Raw genomic sequence first — 24,057 nt, 5'->3', positions numbered from 1 at the left:
TAACAATCTAAATGAAGAGTTTGTACAGATATTCTGGTTTTTCAGAATAATTCTTAATGTGATTAATGTATTCAAAACCCTTTTCAAGCTTCCTCTTTAAACAAGTATTGCTGATTTGGGATAACTGGAAGATGCTTTAATTCTGTTAAATTAAAGCAAAATTAGATGATTAAATTTGATGTAAAATCTAGGGAATTTCCTCCTTTGAGGAAAAGCTGTTATTGCTTAAAGTTCTTAGACTGTTTTTCTAAGGTGATGTGTAATGTTTTGGATGCCTTAACAGATGATCAGGAAGTTAACTATATCTGCTGTTCTAGTTTCAATGCTTTTTTATCTAGGAAAGATTAGAAAAGTTCTAGTCAAAACTTTGATTTTTGCTAATGGAATTATCTGTTTGAATTTCTGCTTTAAAGAGCTAGCTGCAATTTCACTAATGTCTTTGCTTATAATAAATGAAATTTAATTTCACAGCTATACAAAATTATATATGGATATGGGGGAAACAGTCAATGAGTTAGTGATGAATTAAGCAAAAAACAAATCCTTTTTTGATTTCAGTTTCAGGTTTTTGGGTAAAAATTTATAATCAATCTGCATATTTTAAAATATAATAGAACAGCCAGAATAAGTGAACACATCTCAATATGGACAAAAACAGATTTGAAACTTTCATATAAAGATCACTTGTATGCATATGGTTTAAAGAAATGTATTTGGTTTATCTTCAGATAGTTTGCAGTGTTCTTTGTTTGTACTGAAGGATGTTTAGTTGATTTTAGAAGAATTATGGGAGCTTTCATGCAGCTGAGCTTCAAATAAGTGATTTCCAGTGATGCATTATCAGTCACTAAGCACTACATGTGTATTCAGAAACAAGTGTTTCAGATACCAGATTGAGCAGTCAAGTTTCATATTTCAGTCTTCTCTGATGCTGTTTTACCGATTTGTAAGCACAATTCCAGAAACTATCTGAATTTCTAATGTGGAGTAGCAGAAAAGACTAATGTGAAACTTTACATATCTTTTAAAATTATGAGGAAGAAAACAGAACATTTTTGTTGTCTGTCCATGCCCCCCCCATGCCACCTTCCCCCAGCTGTGATTACTGTTATTGCATTTTCCTTTGCAGGAAGCTCATTTAAGTAACATCAATGTTTTGATTAGAAGATAAGTATGTTCTGCCATTTTTGTCAGAATTTTGTCTGTTGCTTTAATGTTTGCAGTAAAAAGATGTCCTGCAATACTGAACTTTATTTAAATAATGAGAGCGAAAAATAAATGTCACAAATGACATTGTCAAGTTGAGTGTTATATCTTGCTCAGCCTACTTGCCACATGGAGAAGCTTAATTATTACAAGTAGGAGTGATTTGCTTTGAGAGCTTTTAATTGAAAGATTAGGTGAAGCTCACTATGAGGATGTCTCTTCAAGCATTTGAAGATCTTAATGACACCTTCATATGTAAGGATTTAAGACAAAGGCAAAGATCATATTTTTGTTTCTTCTACTATCAGTGGTTGTTTTGAACATCTGGTGAAATCTTTGAAAACTTTTTTCAGTAACCTTGATAATCATTATTGTACCTGGCTGTCAGATTTGTACTCATCTGTCTTTAAAAATCATCATACTCTTGCAGTTTTTTCTTTTTGGGCGTTTTGCCTTAAGGTATCACTTTAAACTGAAGAAATTGTACTGTATTAAAGTACAAGGTCAAACTAAAGCAAAAAGAAGAAATGTAAGGAAATAGAAATTCTGATTAGCTGAAGATGCAGGGGGTTTGGGGGCAGGTATTGGGACCACCTGCTCTGGCTCTGGAAGATGCAAAGAAATCCTGCTTCTGTCATCATGGCTTGCTGAAACATAGCTGTTTTAAGCTGAGAATAGCGACTTAATTTGACACTTGTGAACAGTGCTTTCTTCTGAGAACTTCCTATATCTCAGATGGCCTCTTAGGAAATGAGGAATCATAAAACTGACAGAATATGGTACACTCCTGAATTCATTAGAAAAAGGGAAGTCATGGAAACATTGTAGGCTTCCATGGGGCCACCGTCTGTTACTGTAAAAAGTGTTCTTCCTTCTCAATGAATGTCGAACATCTGCACAGAACAGAAGTCATGCGTAGTAGCCAGTCTCCCCAAATAACTAACAGCTAATAACAGCTAAATTTCTCTTTCAGTGAACTGATTGAGAAATTTAAAAGGGATGCTTCTGATTCCAGGTGCCTCTTGTGGTCTTGAAAATCATGGAGGTTTTTTTGTGTGCCCCTGTAATCTTAAAAATACTCCTTGAGTCACTGGAAATAATTTAGGGCTCAGGTGCTTTGAGAGATTAGATTAGAGATGAGATTAGAACTTGAAATGCCTGGCTAGAGTCCTTTTTTGTCAGGCTCTGGTGCACACGTAGCTTTTGTGCTACACTGTCCATATGCAGAAGGGGGATGTTAACTGCAGGATTATTATCTATTTGTTGGTCTGTCAGTGTTTCATAAATCTTTTACGCTTAGGACAGAGTTTAGGGAAAAGTGAATGCAGGCTAGATGAAAGACTGAGAAGATCATAGACCGTTTTTCTTTGAAATCATGTGTATTCCTTAAAGTAATTTCAAGGGCTTTATCAATGTGAACTCCTGAAGATGTTGGTGTAATTAGTTTTCCCTACTTGTTTGTGCTGACACTCAGTTCAGAGTGCCTTTAGGAAGGGGGCAAGTGGGAAGCTGTGACCATAAACTTCAGGAGAACTTTTTAACAAACTTTACTTATAGCCTTACCTTATTTTTACCTTTTTTTTTTTTTTTTTTGCTGCTGTTAGTGAAGCTACAGAGAACTGATTCCACTATTCAAATCTATTTCCTCTCATCTGTAAAAACAAACCCAATGTTTTCTATATCCTAACTGTATAACTCCACATGTTTCATTATCAAGATGTGCCCTACAAGAAGGGTCAGTAACAGCTGCTTTGACTCTCTGGGCTGATAGTGAAGACTGCTGTTTCCTACTGCCTCAAAGGTAGGAGGCAGTTAATGAGCAGCCTGGGGCAGGAAGAAGGATAATTTCAAAAGCCTCTGCCAAGTATGCTGAGCCACTAATCCTTCAGTGACAAATTCACTCCTTATCATGACCATAAGTTCTAAAATTTCCTCACTTCTGACCAACATTAAAGATAACTCTGTGTAGAGTGACGCTTGGCATGTTTGTGTGCCTCCCATCCACCTCATATAAACAGTATTTTTCACTTTTTTTTGACTTTGGTAATTCCTTAGAGCTGTTTGTTAAAGGAAGGATCAGATTCTAAGTTGTCAGGTTCGCTCCATAAATTTCTTGATATCATCTCTGTACTCTTTCATGTCATCGTAGTTTTGAACTAAATGTATATATGACAACATGTCAAACAAGGACAGCTAAACAGATGTAAAATTAGGTTTGCCCTTAATGTGTAATAGAAATTTTTCAATCCCAGACCTTTGATAGGATGGATTCAAAGTGAGAGATGAACTATCAAATATTTTTCTAATGTGTTACTCTGCTTCAGACCCTTATTTATGGCACTTGCCATATCTTGAGACTTCTCCTCTTGTCTTTTGTCTTGACTAATTGAATGTTTGAGAAGTTACTAATAATGCTTCATCTAGTATTAATATGAATTTTTTTCTGCCTTGCAAATAAGGGAAAATTCTGCATGTTAGAATCTTCTGCAGAGCAGCAGATCATTAAAATTTCATCTGCTGTCTTTTGGATTTGATAGGACTTTGTAGGTATTCTTCTTGCTCGTTCCTTAGGCAGTGAGAGTTTTTTTGAGACTCCTCATTGAAGAGAAGGATGACAAGTGTTTTCAAAATGGGAATACTATTTAATTTTACCATATGAAAATAAGCTTGGAGATCAATTTGGATTCTGTTTAGAGTCAGTTAATTTTATCACAGTCTAGCTGTGGTCCTTCTCCGTATTTCTCAGTCACAAGAGGAGCAGTTGGAACTCTAGGTTCTCTTTTAGAGGTATCAGGTGTTGCTGGGATCAGGGCATGGGACATTTGAAGCATAGGCAGCCTGTTTACTTCTTTCTATCAAGAAGAGCCTTTAGCTCTTTAAAGTACCTTCATGTTTAAATAACTGAAGAAGACAAATTTATGATAGATAAGTGTACTGATTAAGAAACTTATGAACCTCAGTACTGAGAAAGTGTAGACTGAGAAAACATTTTAAATGTGAAAAGCTGGGCTTTCTGCTGCACATAATGGGAAAAGTGTTTGAGTGACCGCCTGCCAACAGTAAACATTATTTATCTGATGTTTTCTGCTACGAAATAATAGAACTAAGTACAAATTAAATGTTAGGTGTGTTTGAGGCACCAGCTTACCTGTTGTGATTATTATGCTTTGTTCTAACTTAAAACCTGATGTAGATCTAATCTTGCAGTACAAAGTTGTTCTGATATGTGATTATACTTAAATAGCATCGTACTCCGATTTGCTCATAGCTATTGTATTGAAAATTAAAATTTATTTTCCTTTTGGAGTTGCTTATTTCTGTGTTGGTTTGCATAAATGTTTTTGGAGGAGTTTGAGGAAGACATGATTAGGAGTTTAATTGTTAGTTGAATTTTGAGGTGATTCATTACTTTTGCAAGTCCTACTTACTCTGTAGCCTTATGCAAAGCTGAATCTTTTCAGCAGCTTATTTTCTGACATTTCTTAATTTTATTATAAATACAGAAAAGCAGAATATGCCAACTCGATTGGTTTCAAACATCTATTTTTGTGTGCAAACTCTTGATCCTATCCACAAGTATTTGTGCATCCTTTTCGTCACCTAAATTAGTCTAACTTCTATAGTAATGTGAAAGCTTAGTCCTTTGATAGACTAGCAGAGGCAAAAAATGCTTACACGGTGCTTCCGTTTGTATTTCCGTTGATATGATTAAAGCAGAGCGTACCTAATTATGTTGTTTGGGGATAGTCAATGTGTTATTATATTGGTGATTACAATGGAAATTCACCATGTTCAAGCTGAACTTTCAATAAATGATTTCTGTATCCTTCTATGCCTATCCTTTAATGGTGTTGGATGCATTAGAATTAATGGAGTAGTTAACTATTAGCTAATACCAAAGTCTGTGAAAAGACTTATCTTTAATGATGTCGAGGTCCCCATGTATTTTAGAATTTTGGAGCAGTTGTCGCATGTCTTGTGGAAAGGACAGAACAAAAGTTTAACAGCCTGATGTAGGGGGAACCAGAGCCTTCAGCTGTGCACAAATCATGAGCCTTTGGTCATGAATGAGAATGAAAACATACTATTTCTGAGCTGGAATTCTGCTCCACAGTGACTCTGCTGTTTTTGATCAGAGCATACAGGACTATCCAGCATCATATGTCAGTTGAATGTCATCCACTGGATTTTCTATGTGGTGTGCTTTCTTCCCTTGCACTCCTTCTGCATATTGCAAGAGGCAGAACTATCTCTGCCTCTTCCCTAAGCTTTCTTTACTGGATAAAATAAGTCTTTTTTTACATTTATTTTTGTCTGCAAGAAGTATTGTTTTTCACCTAAATTTGACGTCTGTGACCCCGTGGCTTTGTGCAGTCAAGTGTACATACACCTACAGAAATTTAAGTTTTCTCTCATCCTTGGATTTTATATTCTGGAGCAGCAGTAATTAATATTTCTATTTTGACTCTTTTCCCCGCTTTAGATCCCTGCAGTTCACTCAGCCCACCGTGCTTTACTGAGGAGGACCGATTCAGTCTGGAAGCTCTCCGCATGATACATAAGCAGATGGATGATGACAAAGATGGTGGTATTGAAGTAGATGAAAGTGATGAGGTAGGAGTGCGCAGCCTTCAGTTGCACGTACTTGTGGGCTCTGTCATTCTGTTTTATGTAGCACCCCTTTGTTCCTGAATTTGAGTGGCTGTTGCTACGTGTATGCTATATGCTGTTTGGCCCTTTCCCCAGCCAAATGGTGAAGGAAGGTCTAGTTTCTAGAATTGTCAAAAATTGAATATTGTCCATTGTTCTAGGATAAAATAAATTCTTATAAGACTGTATATAACAGCTGCTATTTTTATGATTAATGTAGAAGACAGAAATAGTTCAGCTTGCAGGGTGATTAAGGGTTGATGTGGTCTTCTAACTGGTGTTTTATTTTCTTTACTTTAAAGTAGTTTTTCTTGCTTAAGGCATCACTGGGCTTTCTGTTTTACCTCATGTCTGTTGCAGCCACTTCATGGCACAAAACTGTACCTGTTACAGAAAACAGTCTAGAAAGCTTTCTAATTTTTTTTTTCATTTTCATGGGCAAGTAAACAAAAGCAGGAGGTGCTTATTAATGTAGTCCTGTTGACTTAAGGAAGGTTGTTCAGACCTACCTGAAGCTTTTTGCCATTGTGCTTTTAGTGATTGAGCTTGAGTGGGGTTAGCATGCAGACTTTTGGTAGTTCTGGAAAAGGAGTTGCCACCATACTTGCTCAGTTTGCCATCTGATTCCCAAAATGAATGGGGAGGAATGGAGAAATATCCATGCAGTTCCAATGTTCTTGCTGCTTTTGCTTTCTGGTGGTTGTCAGGTACTGGCTTGAGAAAGGAAGGGGGGTGAGGATGTCCCCTAAAAATGAGGGGCCTAAAAATTGATAAGCCTATTCCCACTGAAGGTGCGTGGGAGAAGAATCTAGCCCTGATTTTTCTCCTCCCTTTTTTGGTAACATCTTGGGGAAGTAAGATTGTTCTTCCTGAATGAATCAAGTTGTGAATTATCGTTGTCAAATTCAACATGATACTACTTCAACTTTCTTGCATGACTAAGCACTGCTGTTTTGTTATGTGGCAGATCTCTAATATTTCTGAAGGAAAACAGTACAATGTAGGGAATGTTCTGGAATATTTTTTTCCTTTATTTTTTTTGAGGAAAAATCTGCTTCGTGTACCCTACGGGGCACCGTGGTGAGCTAGTTCAGGCCCTGGAAATAGCCTAACTGTAATATCACAGAAGCATATGCTATTTTAGCTAGTAATCATGATGCTCGTTTATTTGCTATTAGTGTTTGGAACAGACCCTTGCAAATCATTGCAGTCTACAAACCAAAACAGTGATACTCCCTGAACCTTCTGAACAGTTCCCCAAGATTGTGTGATTTTTCTTAATTTGCTTGTATTAGTTATACATGAAAGTTAAGAAAAATAAAGAAAATAATGAACTACTTCTACATGGGGAAACTTTCTGGAAGCATTAAAAAGAACTATCTTTGTTGCCAGTGTATTTCTTCATCTTTATCTCCGAGCTCAAGTTTCATCCTCTTCCAGAGAAATGTCAAGATAAATTAAAGCAAGAGAACCTACTCTTAAACCTGTTAGAATGAATGAGATTAGAACAGTGAAGAGGACATGCTGTTTTTACAGCACCAGTATTGAGGGTGAGACAAGTAAAGCTATAAATTCAGAGTACTCTACTGCATATAAAGCAAGAAGACTGAAATGTAGCCTTTCCTCTGCTAGTTCATTTTTAATTTTTGAAGAAATCAGCTTTTTCTTTCCTACCTGTAGTTTTCATATGGATCAGTGATGAATATGTATTTGCCTCGATGTACTTTCTTTTAGGGTGTTGAAAACAAGACTGAAATTAGAATTACAGCTTAATTGCATCTCAAACTAGTAATCTTATGTTCTTGCTCATAATGTTCTGGCCAGATCTTTTCATTATTTTAGTTTTCAAAAATCTGTCACTTGAACGATATAGTTACGTACTTATTTGATTAGCGTATCTGATTAATTTCTGAAGGTCAGAATATACACTAAATATATACTGACATATGCTAGTCAAAAATTGTCTACAACAGTGGATAGTACTGCTTGTTTTGATTAAGAATGAGGATTGATATTTTAAGAACTACTCTATTAAAAGGCAAGCTTGCATGAAATATTTAAAGGCAGAGGAATGGATTTCCTGCTCTTCCATGCTACGTGATTTTTTTCTTTACAGTAAGACTCATGGAAGGACAGTAAGAGTGCATTGATTAAATATTATCAATTTTTATTTGGAAGGAAAAGTGTACACTGTATTAACTTTCTGCTATTATACCAGCACAAAAACAGTGTAACAGTTTACAAGGGTTTATTGACACTGAGGAAGGAAGTCTTTGTAAATAAGCTATTTTGAGAGAGGAAAGGTAACAAGGGCTTAAGTCATTGAACTATTTTAACTGCTTTCATTTGCTAATCTGGTTGAGAACTCTAGACAGTAATTCCAGACATTTCATTTGCACATCATCTTTTCTTTTTCTAGTGTTTCTCATATCCTCTTTCCTACTGTAGTTTGTTTTTCTCTGTAAAACTAACTCTCATGGAATAGTTCTGTAGAGAATATATCTGTTTTCAAGTAATGACTATAATGCTTAGGGATAGTGATATGATGTCTGTTAAACATAGCAAAACTCTTCTCAGCATTAGGAACAGAGCTACTCTAGGATATAAGAAAATTGAACCTTTATAAGAAACTATTTCTTCAAATTATCTGATATTGGAAGCCTTTTGAATCTAGCATGTACGAGAAGACTGTAGCTAATCTTGATGAAATTCATGTGGGAAACCTGATGCAAGTCTTCTAATAAAGAATAGTTCTAGTTTGAGTACAATGTGGTTGGTTGTTTTTTCTTTTTTTTTTTTCCTTCTCCTCCCCCTTGGAGTGTTTAGTTTGTTAGCTAGAATTAGGTGATGTAACTTTAAAAATTTAGGGCTTTCTAGCTTTAAAAAAATTTCTGGCTTAAACATTTCTGAATTCACTAGAATATGCTTTTCTAGTTCTACTTACTGGAAAACACTTTGAAAAAGGAGTTTTTGCCTTAGTTCTCATGTGTGTTGAAATATTTTTTCATTTGGGATTCATGTAACTTTCTAAAATTTGCCTGACTGTTGGCCATATAATGATGTGCTTCAAAACAAGAAGTACAATTTATCCAAATCAATCTTTTTCTTTAATTTTGTTGTAATTTGAAGTAGTTTGTGTTACTGTACAGCAATCGATTTCTGTGAAGTAGGGTATCACATTGCGAAAAGCAAAGAGTACTACAGCAGAGAAGAAAAAGGAAGGATATGGGGGTTGGGGAAACACTTACCATTGGGGCAGGCTAATAGGCATTTCCTAATCAGCCAGATTTGCTGCTGCTATTGTTTTACTGTTAATATAAAAGGTTGCAATTCTTTAAACTGGTTTAAAGATGTAGGCTGTAAAAGAGTAACTGAAAGGGAGGATGTTACTGACTGAGGCTTTAGTCATGTGGTGTGGGAGGTTGTCTGCCTCAGGAAGCATCTGTTACGCCATGCATACGTGATTTTCTTAATGATGAAGAGGCACAAGCAGTAAGGCAGACTTATGTTCATTATATACATAGGCTTTTTATGTTTCCAAAGAAACTTTGTATGTGAATCCTACATCCAAGTAATAGAATAGGTTGATGTTTTTGAAATAGTAATATCTTACTGTGCATACTATGTGACTCCAATCTAATGGCATGAATGTACAGCTGTGCATGGGATCTTTGGATTGATCACTTACTAGATTAGGCAGATTTGTTGTGTTTTGATTTTTTTTTTTCTAGTTTATTTGCGTAAGTACTAAAAGTGGGGGAAAGACTTTACAAAGAGGAAGAGACAGTGTTAGTGAAAGCATGACATGACTGGAGCATAAACTTTTAGCAGTCTGGTCAAAGAAGGCAGCTTGAACCTCACAAGCGACTCACATAAGTGCGTGACTTAAATTGTCTGGAGGCAAGAATCAAGAAGAAACTAGCTTTAGTGGCCTAAGCAACAGGAGGAGGATAGTCTTCTCTACGTTTATTAAAGCAGGAAAAAGTAACTAGCATGCTCTGATCAGGAACAAAGCATAGTATTTTGGCTATAGCAAGCTTAATTTGACAGCTTGACAAAGGCAGGATGTTTGACAGGCCGGGATCTTTCTTTAACTGGAAGACACCAACTTAGAATGGATGGGTGCTTTGAAGCCATTTTTAGGAGGACTCAAGGTCATATTTCCATCTGAGATGCAAATGATCAGAGAGGTAGAACAAACATAGTGTCATAAGAGAGTATGCTGTGTTTTTTAAGGAAAATGAAGGAGTGGAACTTTTTAAAAAAATTAAAGGAAATAATAATTGTAAACAAAACAGATTTAAAAAAAACCCCTAGAACTGGGGTAAGTTCACAATGTATCAGTATATTCTTTTGGTGCTAATTTATAATTAAAGGTTTTATGATAAAGGAGAAGCAGTTCATGCTCTCATTACTTATATAATAAAAGTAATTTGCTGGTGGTATCCTTGATTGCTTGGACTTGCTTTCTTTTAGCAATTAAACTGTTCCATGCATATGCACATCCCAATCTGTATTACAAGCCCGTTAGTTGAAATATTATGAATTAGTATCACTCTTTTGGTGGAATCTGAAGGAATAAATTTTGACATATAGCTTCTAAAGATGATTTTTTTTTTCTGAATTACTTCTGAAATAGGACTGCGTGTTCAATTTGCATGAAGATGTGTTGGTAAAATATTCTGTGGATATTTTTGTTCTTCAGTTCCTTAAGTAGCAGATATAAAAATTCAAAGGAGCGTAACTAATTTACTAGATTAGACTAGACACCTATTTCAGTATGCTACTCTGGACAATGCTAACTACCAAATGTTGCAGAGAAAATTGCAAGCAATTCCTTGACAGGAAGCTCTAAAGAATCATATGCAAGATATTGTGTTATTCACATGTTAAAACTGTGCATTGTGGACATTAGTACAAGGTTCTTTCAAAACTTTTTAACCTCATTTAACTCTGGATGACTTTATTTGAAAAGCCCTTTTGTATTCTTGAATACAAGCAAATTTAAATGCAGAATTTTTCTCTTTCCACTTGTTACATCGTAGAGTGGCTGATGGTTTAGCAAAATATTTTAGAGAAGGGAGAAATACATCTTCTATGTATGTAATGTTAAATAGTAGGTAGCTGGTGGATAGTGCATGTGTGTGTGTGGAGCTACTGGAAAGCATGCAGTGTGAGAGCTAGGACTTTTCCTTTTGGAGATGAGTCTGAGAAGTGATCACTTCCCCAAACTTAGCCAGAGACTGTTGAAGAAATACAACCAAACGTTGTAGTGTGGTGTTTGTTTATTTTTAACTTAAAGCTTCTGTGACATAGTTTGAAAGCTTAATCTCCCTATTTACACCCTTTAGTGTATCTTGGGCCCTTGTTAAATTTCAGGAGCCTATTTGAGTTTTAACATTTCAGCTGGGAGAGGTTCTAGTATAAGCTCCATTCTTACTTCCTTTTCTTGTCTGCAAATATACATTCCCAGCAAGATGTTAAATGCCTGTAAAGTTCCCTTAGTATTTTGTGTTTTGTCATGATCGTTTATATAATAAATATCCTTAGAATGGTGTTTGTATTCATGTAAACTAGCTTACACTTCAGAGTCAGGCTGTTAAGCAAAATTCTGTGTGGTAAAGAAATACCTGTTGGAGTAAGTGTGTAACTGTTTTGCATAATACTGGGATAGTTCCTGAGTCTGTTTTACATCTTGCTGTGCAAGAACATTCTGTTTAAAAACATTTGATCTTTCAAACAAGTCTTTTGAGTTTCTTAACAAATGTAACAAGTCTTTTTTTCCCCCCAAAGCTGTCAGGTTACTTTAAGATTTTTTCACTAATAATCTTCACTTATGTTTCAGCCATAGATCTGTTTTGATATACCTGAATATTGAGGTGGAAGGTACCTTTATTCAAAATTCATCTTTTTCTCTTTTTTTCCTTTTATTTGGTATAGCATATTCTAGTAACTTGAAACTAAGTGTTTTTTTTTTGGCTTTAACAGAGACTTGTTTATATTGAATTTTACTATTGAGCTGCTAATTCAGTAACCTCTGGCTGTTAAAAAGGCAGTATCTTTTAGTGCGCTGAAGTTTTGTATCAACTCTGAGAAGGGTAACCAGGAAACAGCTGTGATGTGAAAACATTATGGCCCTGTTAGTCTATGGTTGTGTCCATGCAAAGAAGTCCTGTTGAAAGGCAACATGTGTTATCGTGGGTACAGTTGCACAGAAACCTGTTCTAATGTGTACTGGATCAGACCTGCCTCATATCTTGCCTCCTTGGAGATGCTTGAGCTAATATGTAGCTGTCGGCACCTGTTTCTGCAGCACTGTGGGCATTTAGTCCTGCTGCAATGAAATGTCCTCTCAAATTCTGACTTGCGTTTCAAGAAAGAGCAATGTTGCTCTACCATAGAAGAGCTGCAAATTTGTTTTGTGCTGCAATTATTTTTTTTAATAGGACTTGTAGACTATTTAGGATATACCTGGTTCCACTTTCACAGCTATGGACTATGTTTTTCAAGTAAAGTGTTCTGTTATGTTTAAATATTACCTTACTACATAGCATCCTTAGAAACTGTGTCTGTAATGGGAAAATTGAGAACATACCCCCATAGTAGTAGGATGCCAATTAAGAAGCACATTTGCTATCATGATAACCTAGTAAGTATGACTAATCTCTGATAACAGTAGATGGGGGATATTAAAGATTGTCTCCAACAGTGACCTCTATAGGCAGGACTGGCTGTATCTGAGCATAGGATTATAGGAAAATGAAAGTTTTAACTTTCTTCTATGGTGTTTTATCTCTGAAGAAACAGACCTAAAGGAAATAATACTGTTTAAGGAATAGCTGTTCCAGGAAGATGGTATTACTTAGCCAGGAAATGTTACTAATTGCTTCTAAAGTAAACTTGTCAGAGGGTCTATTTTAAGTTTGCAAAACTGAAAATCAAATATGGAAGCCTTCACTCAGAAGAAAGTATAAACATAGCATATGAGTGCTTCCTTCTGCAATTAATGAGGGGTTAATTTTACTTTTCCACTGAGGTTTGCAAAAGTATGCAGTTGTTCATTTGCTTCTCCACTAGCAAGGATCTCTTGTAACTTCCATGTTTGTACTGTCCTGCTTCTTTCTGTACTGTCACATATGACTTTAGCTTGCAAGTGCTCTCTCCATGTCCATCCCTTATTGGATTTCAGTCTTTTCAAGTTTTTGAAGGGTCACCTTTTTTTCTTCAATTTAGTTTTGCTCGAGTGTATTGGATTTTGGTGAATATTGTGATACTAAAGAATTTCTGAAGAGGAAGCCTGTGACTTATAATTCTCTTGCACAGCTCTACAGTTTGCATTAGAAACATTCTCCTTGGAGCAACCTATTGTGTTGCTGCATCCTGGGCTTTGGGCTGTGAATTTCTGGAGCAGCATAGTTATGGTACTTTTTTGGATCAAAACTCAGTTTTGAGTCCGGGGTGTGTGTTGTGGTGTGTGGGTGGTGTTATTTTTTTTAACAGTACTCTCTTGTTTTGCAGTACCTAGTTCTAACAGTTGATTTATTTTCATTGTTTTACATAATCTTTATGTAATCTATCTGCTTTTTTGGTTTCAACTTTGTAGTCTTAAGAGGCCTTCTCCCTGTTAAGCAATTATGTTGGCTAAGATAATCCTTATTTTTTCTGTCAGAGTTTATTCCCTTTAACTCCCTGCTTAGAGTTATTTTTCCAACCTCTTCTATGGGTACCTAATGACCAGGGCAACAGAAGGGAGATTAGCTGCCATGGCAAGGAACAAAAAAAATCTTATCTCTTTACCAGAGTGTGTGCATTTTTCTCTTTTTTTAGTCTTTTTTTTGATTTAGGGAGTAATTCCTTTCCTTAAAGGAGAACTTCCATATTAGGCCAGCTTTGAAAGAAAGATATTAAAAAGAAATGCTTTTTGATCATATCATATATCTTCATTAATGAATGCGTTCATTCTTTGAAAAATGACATTCTCGTGTATAACAACACATGCTTTAAGTTTACTATTGTGACAGTTCTGTGTTGTAGAACCTGTGGAAATCATTGTGATTGTTCTCACAGGAAATGAGAGAGATATGCACAGGGTCAAATAGAAGAGGGTTTTTTTTTCCCTTGGAGAAATTCTCCTATATATGCATAATCAAGCTTTCTGAGAAGTAATTTTCTACTGATTTTTAAATGCAAATGACTCGATTCTGTTTCATCTGCACTGATTTTTTTCTTAAAAAACATAGCCTGTGTTCCTAGCACAGTTTTGAGAACATCAATTTATATGTTAACTCTTGCTCCCTCTCCTGGCTTTGTAGCAGAACAACGTGAAACATTGCAGGTTTAGCATAGACTTCTTCGTATCACTTATCTAGGTGCTGAAGTAACTTAGGATAGAATCTTAAATTCAGAACATGTTCTTCTAGTACCTTATGATGCTGTAGGTTGAGATGTAAGGTTTTCTATTTATCTGCGTTGGCATCTTCCTTCTCATCCTTATTGCCATCCCAATATGTAGCATTGTTTTCTTAACAGCAATGCATGTTTTCATTGATGGTACCTGTAATTGTTCAAATGTTCTTGTCATAAAATATTTCATGACCTTTGCTGTCAGTTAGCAGCAAAAAAAAAAGCAAGTTTGTTTCACAGAAGCAAAACTGATCTGAAGGATATGTTTAACAGAGGACACGCAACATGTGCTGGAATTGCCTTCAGATATAGCAGATGTGCCATTCTGTTAGTCTTCGGAAAAAGTATTAGCCTAGGATAGTTGATTTTTAAGACAATTAAATATCCATATCGGACATTTGGAGTCTCTAAGGGCAGTGTATCACCAGCCATTAGCGGGTTGAAGAATGAGTGTTAGAGGTGCCTTAACCTTTGTATGAAGGGAGATGTGAAGGGAGAGAGCCGCAACATGTTTGTCTGCCTTTTTAGTACATTTTTCTTACACGTTCCCAAAGGACATATTGTGGGTAATAGGTACTTACAGTCTGGAGAGGAAAAGTAGGCCAAGCAACATCAGTTTTTTTCCTGTTACCTCAACTGTGAAGCTGTACTTAATCTAGACAGGTTCAGAGACAGTAGTTGGAACAAAAGATCTTTTTTTCTTACTGTTCAGTGCCTTCTCTTCAGTTTATTCTCCGCTAAATGTGGGATGGGGATGAATGAGATAGTCGATCTCTGTGTGTGTATTGCATGTTAGTTGTGAGAACTGCCAGCTGCAGAGTAACTGTGCCAATTTGAGGAGTACTCAAAGTTCATATTTGGACTGTAGAGCGTGCAACAGAGGTCATGGGGCAAATATGGCTGTATATATATGTACAGACATATACAGAAATCAGTCCTGTGTCTGTATTGTCCCTTTTTTGTAGTTGCTGGACCATGGTGCTTCAGAAATGCTGTATTTGACTCTGCTCCAACAGGCTATTATTTTCAATTTTTCTCATGTATTTTGTAACGGGATTTTAAAAAAATACTAAACTACTCAGAGGAGTAGTTGCATCCCCTCTCAAATCCAGGATGCTCTCTGTGGTTAGGATTTTAACACTGAAGAAATGAAAGAATTAAAGAGGAGATAAGGAAGAGTGTGTCCTTGTACATAGTCAGAATTTTAAATTCGTAGAACAATTTAGGTTGGAAGGAACCTTCATCAGGTCTAATCCTCTGCTCCAAACAGGTCCAACTGCAGAATCAAATCATGAATGTGGCCAGAAATTTTGCCTATTTTTTCGGTTTAAATACTATTTAAGTCCTGCATAGGTATATGGAGCTGTGTTTTATAGTGCTTAAGAACCAAAGAATCTGTAAGCTGAGAGTATTTCAGCAGGTTGCTGACTAGGTGCAATATGAATTATGAAATGCAGTATGAATACTGAAGTTTGACTAGTAAGTATTAGCTATTTTAGTATGCAAAACAAAACTAACTTGAGTCCTAGTTTGGTAAGGAAACTGAAATGTCATCTTAACCTATTAGTTCATAGTAACAGATATTATGAATGACGTAAAAGTGAGTTACAAAGGAACCATGTCATCTGATTTTGAGCTGTTAGTGAACTACTCCAAAACCCACCAAATCCCCAAGAAGAAATATTGGTAAGTGAATTACAGACCATCTACTTAGATGAAAGGAGTTTATTGTTCATGTATCATTAGAATTTTGCATCTACTTAATCTGAGATAGTAATTCCAAATCTACTTTATGCCTGTGCTTTCCTCTCAGCTTTCATTGCCATTATTGATCTGCAGTTTTGTGGCTCATCGTTTCAAGTTGTGGAGGATACTGTACAATTCCATGTGCTCGTTTTAAGTTCTGCTTCAACATCCATAATTCTAAACTTGAATTTTATTCCGTCTCACCTTATGTGAAAGGTGAGATAGAATATACAACGCTAACAAAGGCCTCTACTTTATTCCGCAAACCTGACTACTGTGCAGTATTCACTTTTATTAATTTCTTCCAATTTCTTCTAAATTGAGCTATTTCCAACTGTAATTTTAGCCATGTAATGCTGTGATACTTCACAAGTAAACAGTAACGAACTGGTCTGGAATACATGCTTGTATGAGTGATGTCATGTAGACTAAAGCTTGAGTTTTGTCGGCTGTCGTATGAGTAGTGTTTGCAGCAAAACTTATCTTCCTGTTTGGAGCAGTGAGTATTCAAAGCTCTTAGAGAAAAGGCTGGAAATATCCTTCTTGATAAGAATAATGAATTAAAGAATCTGCCTGGTATTTCTACTTCCATCTGGCTGAAATTGAGATTTAGATCATGTTGCATATTCTAGTATATTGAAAGGAGCAGGTTTGGACGCCACCAGAAATCTGAGTTTTACTTTGAACTTTCACCCACGTGCTCCTCCTTGTAGCTGGTATATATCACAGGTAACTTTTTAATTTATTCATGTACATATTATACATTATACATATTATACCTTTAGATATATGCATATACATTTATTTATCTAGAGGGAGAATGAATGATTTTACATGTCAATATAGTAATAGTTCTAGATGCAGTTATTACTTTATTATTGATCTTTTATGCTGCAAAATATTACATATTGCAGTCCTATTGAATTTTTAATTTATCCATAGTCCTTTACAGTAAGTAAAGAGAATGAGGGTGTTACAAAGGAATTTTCATGTGCTTTCTCCTATACATAACTCTAATTCTTTACAAGTGAAGAGATGCATGGTTCTTGGCAATCTGAAGTTTCATCTCATTGCACAGTCTAAGGAGATGAAATATTTCAGCTATGTAACATTGCTCTGGGTAGGCACAAGTCTAAATTCTTGTATACAAATAACCCACTTGCTCAAAAACAAAACAAAAAAACTTAGATGACTCCAGTTCCAGTAGAACAGGACTAAAGAGGCCTAAAGTCAATGCTTCTCTGCACTTCTGGTATTGCTTTTTGTTGTGTAGTTCAGCTAACAGCTGTATCAATTACTGCACTGCTGAAAGTAGCAAAGGTGCCAGTTCAGAAAAAAACTGCAAAATATCTCTGAAGGCTGAGTTTGAAGAGACCTGCAGGGGAGGCAGGGAAGTTCTAGTACTGAGTGACATTCTCTTAACCTTAGATGAAATAAACAGCATGAGGATGTCTCCGGGTATCCTTACCCTTCACAGTAAAATGCATTTTTGTTCACCTGGTCTTTAGCATTTGATCAATGCTGTGGTCTGTCCAATCTTCCCTCCAGCCCTTCTTCCTACTAGTGATGTAATCTGTGTGTTTGGGACCAAAAGGTTGTGAAGGAGCAGAGCTATGAGGAAGTACATCACTTGGCAAAAGGAGCCTGAGGCCCAGTAATAGTTTAGCAGCCAGATTAGTGTAGTTCAGGCTGAAAATGATGTTCAAGTTGGCTCTTCCTTCCAATTGACATTGAAATTGGTATAAAACCAGTGTTCGTTTTCCCCCCCCCCCCCCCAAGCCCACTTTTAATTGGAGATCTCTGGGTTTTCCTCTGTTATGTTTTTAGGGTTTTTACCTGCAATTTTGTGCTCTTATCTTTTTCAGTGATTTGTTGCTGCCTTTCTTGTGTTAAATGGATCTTCTGGAGCATTTCAGGTGTTACCCTGGCAAAAAGCTTGTCAATGGCTTTGGGCTATGTTGATTTTATGTAAGTGAGGTAACTTACCGTTGCAGAAACTGAACCTTATTTGCAGTAAGGAAATCCCAAAGAAAAAGTTGATGCTATCCATTCTAAAGTGGGTCTCGTTTTCTAACATAGATATAGAACCTAGGTAGGTTCCTTGTTCCTATAGCCTGGTTTAGAAGGACCCGGTAAGAGTACTTAAAATGGCCATGGCCTTGTATAGGCTACATAGGACTACATTAGGAATGAAAAGGCTTTAGAAAGCAAATGTCTTGACAGTCAAGAGGACTGAAATGGTAGATGAATAGCACAGGTGGTGGTGCTGCCATTCAGAAAGGGATCTTGACAGGCTGGAGAAACGAGCAGAGAGGAACCTCATGAAATTCAATAAAGTTAAATACAAAGTCCTGCAACTGGGGAGGAATGACCTCATGCACCCATACAGGCCGAGGGTCAGCCAGCTGGAGAGCAGCTTTGCAGAGAAGGACTGGGAGGTCCTGGTGGACACCATGTTGACCACGAGCCATCAGTGTGCACTTGTGGCAAAGAAGGTCAACAGCCTCCTGGGTCACATTAGGAAGGCTATTGCCAGCAGGTCGAGGGAGGCGATCTGTCCCATCTCATCACTAGTGAGGCCGCGTCTGGAGTGCTGTGTCCAGTTCAAAAGAGGCATGGATTTATTGGGGCGAGTCCAGCAGAAGGCCAGAGATGATTAAGGGACTGGAACATCTCTTAGGCTGAGAGAGCTGGGACTGTTTAGCCTGGAGAAGTCTCAGCTTATGTATATGCATATACACACACACACACACACACACACACACACACACACACACACACACACACACATATGTATATATCTATATATATATATCAATACCTATTAATGGGAGGTGGGTTTGCTAACCAATATTCCAAACATTCTAGGCCTTTGTGAGATAAAAATGTATGACTAGAGCTGGTCTCATGTTCTGTTGTATTTTTCCCCTATTTTTTCTTGCCTATCCTGTTGATTTGGACCTCATCCTGTTCTTCATACCTGCAGTAGTCTCTCAGTCTCTCCCTGCCCTAGTTTCCCCTCCTTCATTTTTGACTTGCAGCTGTAAAATCTTAGTTATGCTGCGCAACTTGTGAAAAGAAAGGGAAGTAGCAGATGAGAGAGGATGAAAGGGGCAGATCTAGGGTGTAGTGCCTGTAACGTAGTACTGCAACAGTGCAGTTTAAATAAGGCCCATCCATCAGCAATCCAGCCTAAGAACTAAGGACATTGGTTAGCTGTTTAGTGCCCCTCAACTTTTGGGGCTCCTTAGTGTTTGTGGCATCCATCTTTGCTGATAGCGACCCTAGCTAAGATGAAATTCTCTAGGGCTTTTGCACTTCCATTTTTTTTTTTTTGCTTGTATGTGTGTGGAGAGCATGGTTGCTACTGAGTTGTTTAATATTAGTATGACATTAATATATGTGACGTGATTGCAGGATCCCCCCTTTTGTCGTATTATTTGCTAACATGCAAAGCTTGCTACTTTGGCTGAGACTTTCCATAAGCTACTGCAAATGAGATAGCTTTGTGTAATGCTTCTGTGCTTGGAATGTAACTGTTTAGGCATCCTTAGCAAGAAGAAAATTAGGCCTAAGAGTACTTATGTTTTTTAATGTGATGAAACGACTCACATTTTTGTTGTTTAATCAAAAGATTTTAGTGATATTTAGTTGATCTTTCTCCCATCTCTCAAGCAGTTGCAATTAGCTTGTATAGCAAGATTCAAGGAGAAACAATTACCTAATAAAGGACTGACATGTCTTCAAATCTTATGTGGGCCTGTCTTCAAGTAGATAATATTCTTATATGTAGTCAGAATGGAGAAGCATGCAGTATGACTTGCTTGGTGCATTCATGATAAGTCACTGTAAGTCTAAGGTATGGTTAGTGTTGCCAAATCTAGTATGCTACCAACTGCAGCTTCAGTTTTCCTAGGATTGCAAAATCAGTTCCTATAAGAATGCTTAATTTCCTTTTTGCATCTCTGAAGTAGTCAACTTGCAAGAATTGTGTGCTGCTTGTATGGAGAAGAGATAGTAATGATATTCTACCTGAATCACTTGCAGCTTCTATTTAGAAGTTGATTGCTATATTGGAATTCAAGATCATGTTTTTTCTTTTCTTCAGTTTCTAAGGGAAGATATGCAGTATAAGGATGCCTCTAATAAACATAGTCATCTACACAGAGAAGACAAACATATCACCATTGAGGATCTGTGGAAACGCTGGAAGACATCTGAAGGTAGGTAGAGAGTAGATGGAAAAAATAGTGGTTATTTAAGTAAACATAATTCAGCAGTTTTCATCAAATGACTTACAGTATACCTCTCTTCAAGTATCTTTAAAAATCTGTATTGGTACCATGGTTTGTAGGGGAGTATGTAAACACAACTGAAAACTCATTCAGCTAGTGTTAATTTCCTCTTAAAGTGCTGGGTAGATTGAGATAGCCTACACAGACATCAGTATGAGGTTGTAATTTATGAAGGTAACTGTTGCAAGCATTGAATTGCGGATAAGTGTGTTTTAATGTAAGCCCTAAGGACTGCTCTCAGGCTGTTTCTTTTAAACCTATATTATGCAGTGTGTTAAGTGAAACGTTGATGTGTTTTCATTTTTATGCAATTTTTTGGGACTATGAAGAACTAAAATTTTTAGTCCAGAGCATTTTGAAAAACTTTTTTCCTCTTGGAATAGAGGACAGTGGGATCCCCCCATGATGCTAATGGTGAAAACAGATATAAAAGTTAGGATTGGTTGAGTAACTAAAAGTAGGAACAAATGAGGAATAAAACCAAGAACATGCCATTTTTTCAGCTGATGTAGGAAGTTATTTAAATGCAGTCTCAGGTAATACTTTAAGTTAATCCATGTATTTGCTGTGTATTAAATGTATTGTTTAGATTTTTGCCAGTGATTTTTGGGCTCATTTCTTCAAATTTTCTGTAGGTATTTATTTACAGAAGATTTTGCGGAATGAATGTTGTACTGTCTGTTGTACGCAGCTATCCCAGGTCTCTTGAATGCAGTGAACAGTAGGAGTTGGACTGAGGAGACTGAGAGCTGTCTTTGAAGGACTATCGCGTTTTACTGTGTCTGCTTACAGTGGCTTTGCTCTGCATCCTGCTGAGAAAACTGAAATAGCACCACCAGGAAGCCCTTAGTGAGACTCCCAAGCAGTATTAACAGTAGTCTGGTGTAAAGGATGCTTTAAAAAAAAAAAAGTAATTTATGCTAGAGATATCTTACAGTTTTATGGTGCCAAATGAAATATGACTGTTAAAGATGCTTGATTATCCTTTGGTCCTATCCTTTCATTTTATCCTGTAAGGAGAAAGTTGTTCGGGATATTTTAATTTTTCTCTTCATCCTTTCACATGCTTGTTATTTTAAATACTATCTTAATTCTGAGTTTCCCAAACTCATGTTTTTGATTGTAAGAACTTCATTTTTTTTTTTTTAAGATTTATATCTTAGGTTCTTCTAAACTGCCTTTTGACCTGAGATGCAAAGTGGTGACTATTACGAATCGTCAGGCCTCTCTTTTGCATCATAAACTGTTATTCTTAAATTCAGCAGTAGGAAACACAGAAGACTGCTTTTCCTTTCTAGATATTTGTGGAATTCTGATTTTTTTTTAAGTGCTGCAAGATTAAAATGTCAGTTTAATGCAATTTCACAGCATTAAACAAGACAGTGGAAGATAGTGTAAATGATGGTATCAGTAATGTAAAACATCATAGGGAGTCTGTGAGGATTACAAGCTCTAAAAAGTACTCGACAGTTCCCGTTAGTGCTATGCAGAAAAGTCTTTTGGATCTACTACTCCTTAGTTTATGCTGAGTAGACTTGCTCTTTCCTTTCCATAAAGATTACTTTATATGGATGGTTCTCAGCTGTGTCTTGCTTGCTCTCCCTCTAAGATATAGGTATTTGAGGAACTGACTGTTTATATGGAACCCTGAAGATTGTCTCCATATAAAAAGTGTGTGGGGGGTGGTGTTTTATTTATTTATTCTTTTGTCAGCCTCAGGAACTTGCTTACTGATGTTTCTGCTTTTGGTATCTCCACCTGGCTCAGAATCCATGAAGAATATTCTGTGCTGGTGCAAATTACAGGAGTTTCAAGGCTGCTGTAGTTTTTGTCTGCAAGGAAAAAATCAAGTCATAGCTTAATCAGCAGCATCTAGCCTATCACTGCTGTGTTACTGTGCACTTTGAGTCCTTTAGTACAAAACAAGACTGTTGCTTAACTTAGTTGTTACTTATGTTTTGTGGGACATAGCGAGAGAGAACTTTAGAGGAATGGCAAAGAACTAGCATAGTGTTGTTTGAAGCACAGTAGAAAACAGTTTTCCAGAAGTCCTTCTGCTCTATGCTTGTTTTATTGTTTTTGTTTTGACTATCTCCTGTTCTCTTTCAACTAAACAGGCTCTATATATGTACTGAGTCTTTAAACAATTCTGAAGTATCAAGCTTAGTGATTGGTCGGTTAAATTTGAAGGTGCCTCTTAGGTATTTTTTTCTACAGAGGCCTTGAAGTGGTGGTACTTGTGAATGCAGCAAAGTGGTAGAAGAACCTCTGTCTGAATGTTGGTGTTTGTCTAATTCCTTAGGAAAGCTTTGTTTCTCAGGGATGTGTCTGCCATTTTTCTCCCTCACAAAGGGGGGGGGGTCTAAAACCGTGTGAATTTGGGTGCTATCAAAACAGAGAAGTTTAGGTATTTAGTCTCAGTAGTGAGGGAGTCTAAAATCAGTTCAGGAGCCTTCAAGTGGATAGCTCTGTTAAAGAGGGAGCTGAGTAAATTTGACAGTAAATCAAGGTGAGTCTTCTCTGACCTGTCTTGGTGAAACAGGTAAGATGCTGCAGTTTTGGGAAATGTGGCACTGTTCCTTTGAACTTGATTTTGTAGCAATACAAAACTGTAGTAGTCAAACCTGAAGTTCACAGTTGGTTCATTATTGCTAGGGTAATGAGTCCTTTCAAAAACTAGTTTTTACAAGCTGCTGAAAGTAGTAGTTTTACCGTTATGGCTGTTTGATCTTTAATTTGCAGTATGTGCTGTGAACTGTGGATTATACTGTAACACATAAGCTACTCCCCTGTAGCTGTGAGTTTTGTTTTTCCTTTAACTCCTCTCCTTTCAACTCCCTCATGTTTGTATTTGTGATCACCTGTTTTAGTCTGAGGTAGTGCTGCACAGCAAGTGTTCTTGCAGCAACTGGGAATAAATTACATACCATAAAGATGTTATGGTAGCATTGCACACTCTTAATCATTGGCTGTCTCAGGTTTTAAATATCCAGACAGTGGAAACGCATGCAAGTAAGGCATTACTGAGGATGTGTTGCATGACACTGAATCTCATTCCAGCTGGGACTAAATACAGTATTGCAGACTGTCCATTCTGTGTATGAGGAAATAAGGGTTATTGTAATGTTAAACCTTTGAAAAGATCATCATGGTCACCATTTAGCTGCTTTTATCTCTTGCTTTTTAGTACTGTTTAAAAGCGTATTGGTGACACTATGTTTCATAGTAATGCTGCTGCTGAAAGTCCTGCTAAAACAAAACTGGCTTTTGAATCTTCCTATATATTTAATACAGAACAGTTTAATGTTTGTGATTTTACTCGTGTTTTCTGCCTTGTTTGGTTAGCATGTTCTCAACTTTAAGCCTAATATATGCTTGTCATTCACTCCTTGCCATAAAATACATGAATCCAGCATAGTCTGATCTCAGAAAGGAGTAGGAACCCCGGTAAGAGTACTGGGGCTGATACAGTAACATTGTTTTACCCTAGCACCCCTCTTCCCCAAGGCACGGTGCTAGGTGATAAATTTAACATGAATGAAGTGACAGGTAGCCCCACCTTCTAATCAGTGATGAATATGGGCTAGCAAGGAGCAACTTTCATACAAGGCCTATGCAAGCTGCTTGTGCATCCCTCCTTATTGAAGACGGCAGGGGTTGGGGGGTGCTGGTACAAGGCTAGACACTAAGTGCTGCACTGGGGAATAAACATCGTGGCTTCTGCGCCTGCCTGCCTGCAGCATGTTGCTAACATCCT

General features: G+C 36.9%; 1 protein-coding gene across 6 annotated transcripts in view; it reads left to right on the top strand.

Annotated features, from left to right (window-relative positions):
• The window catches only part of STIM2 (stromal interaction molecule 2), a 72,706-nt gene that overhangs the window by 32,419 nt on the left and 16,230 nt on the right, over window positions 1–24,057 (top strand). For 5 of the 6 annotated variants that reach the window (XM_068943230.1, XM_068943229.1, XM_068943227.1 and 2 more), the window contains 2 exons: window positions 5,690–5,820; window positions 20,114–20,228. In XM_068943230.1, coding sequence (XP_068799331.1) covers window positions 5,690–5,820; window positions 20,114–20,228 — 246 coding nt within the window. Of the gene's footprint in view, window positions 1–5,689; window positions 5,821–17,870; window positions 17,974–20,113; window positions 20,229–24,057 lie in introns of those variants that run through there. The other variant, XM_068943233.1, reaches the window with a different exon arrangement.

The sequence above is a fragment of the Struthio camelus genome, chromosome 4 (assembly GCF_040807025.1).
Source record: "Struthio camelus isolate bStrCam1 chromosome 4, bStrCam1.hap1, whole genome shotgun sequence".
NCBI lineage: Eukaryota > Metazoa > Chordata > Aves > Struthioniformes > Struthionidae > Struthio > Struthio camelus.
This window is presented reverse-complemented; position numbering and strand designations above follow the sequence as displayed.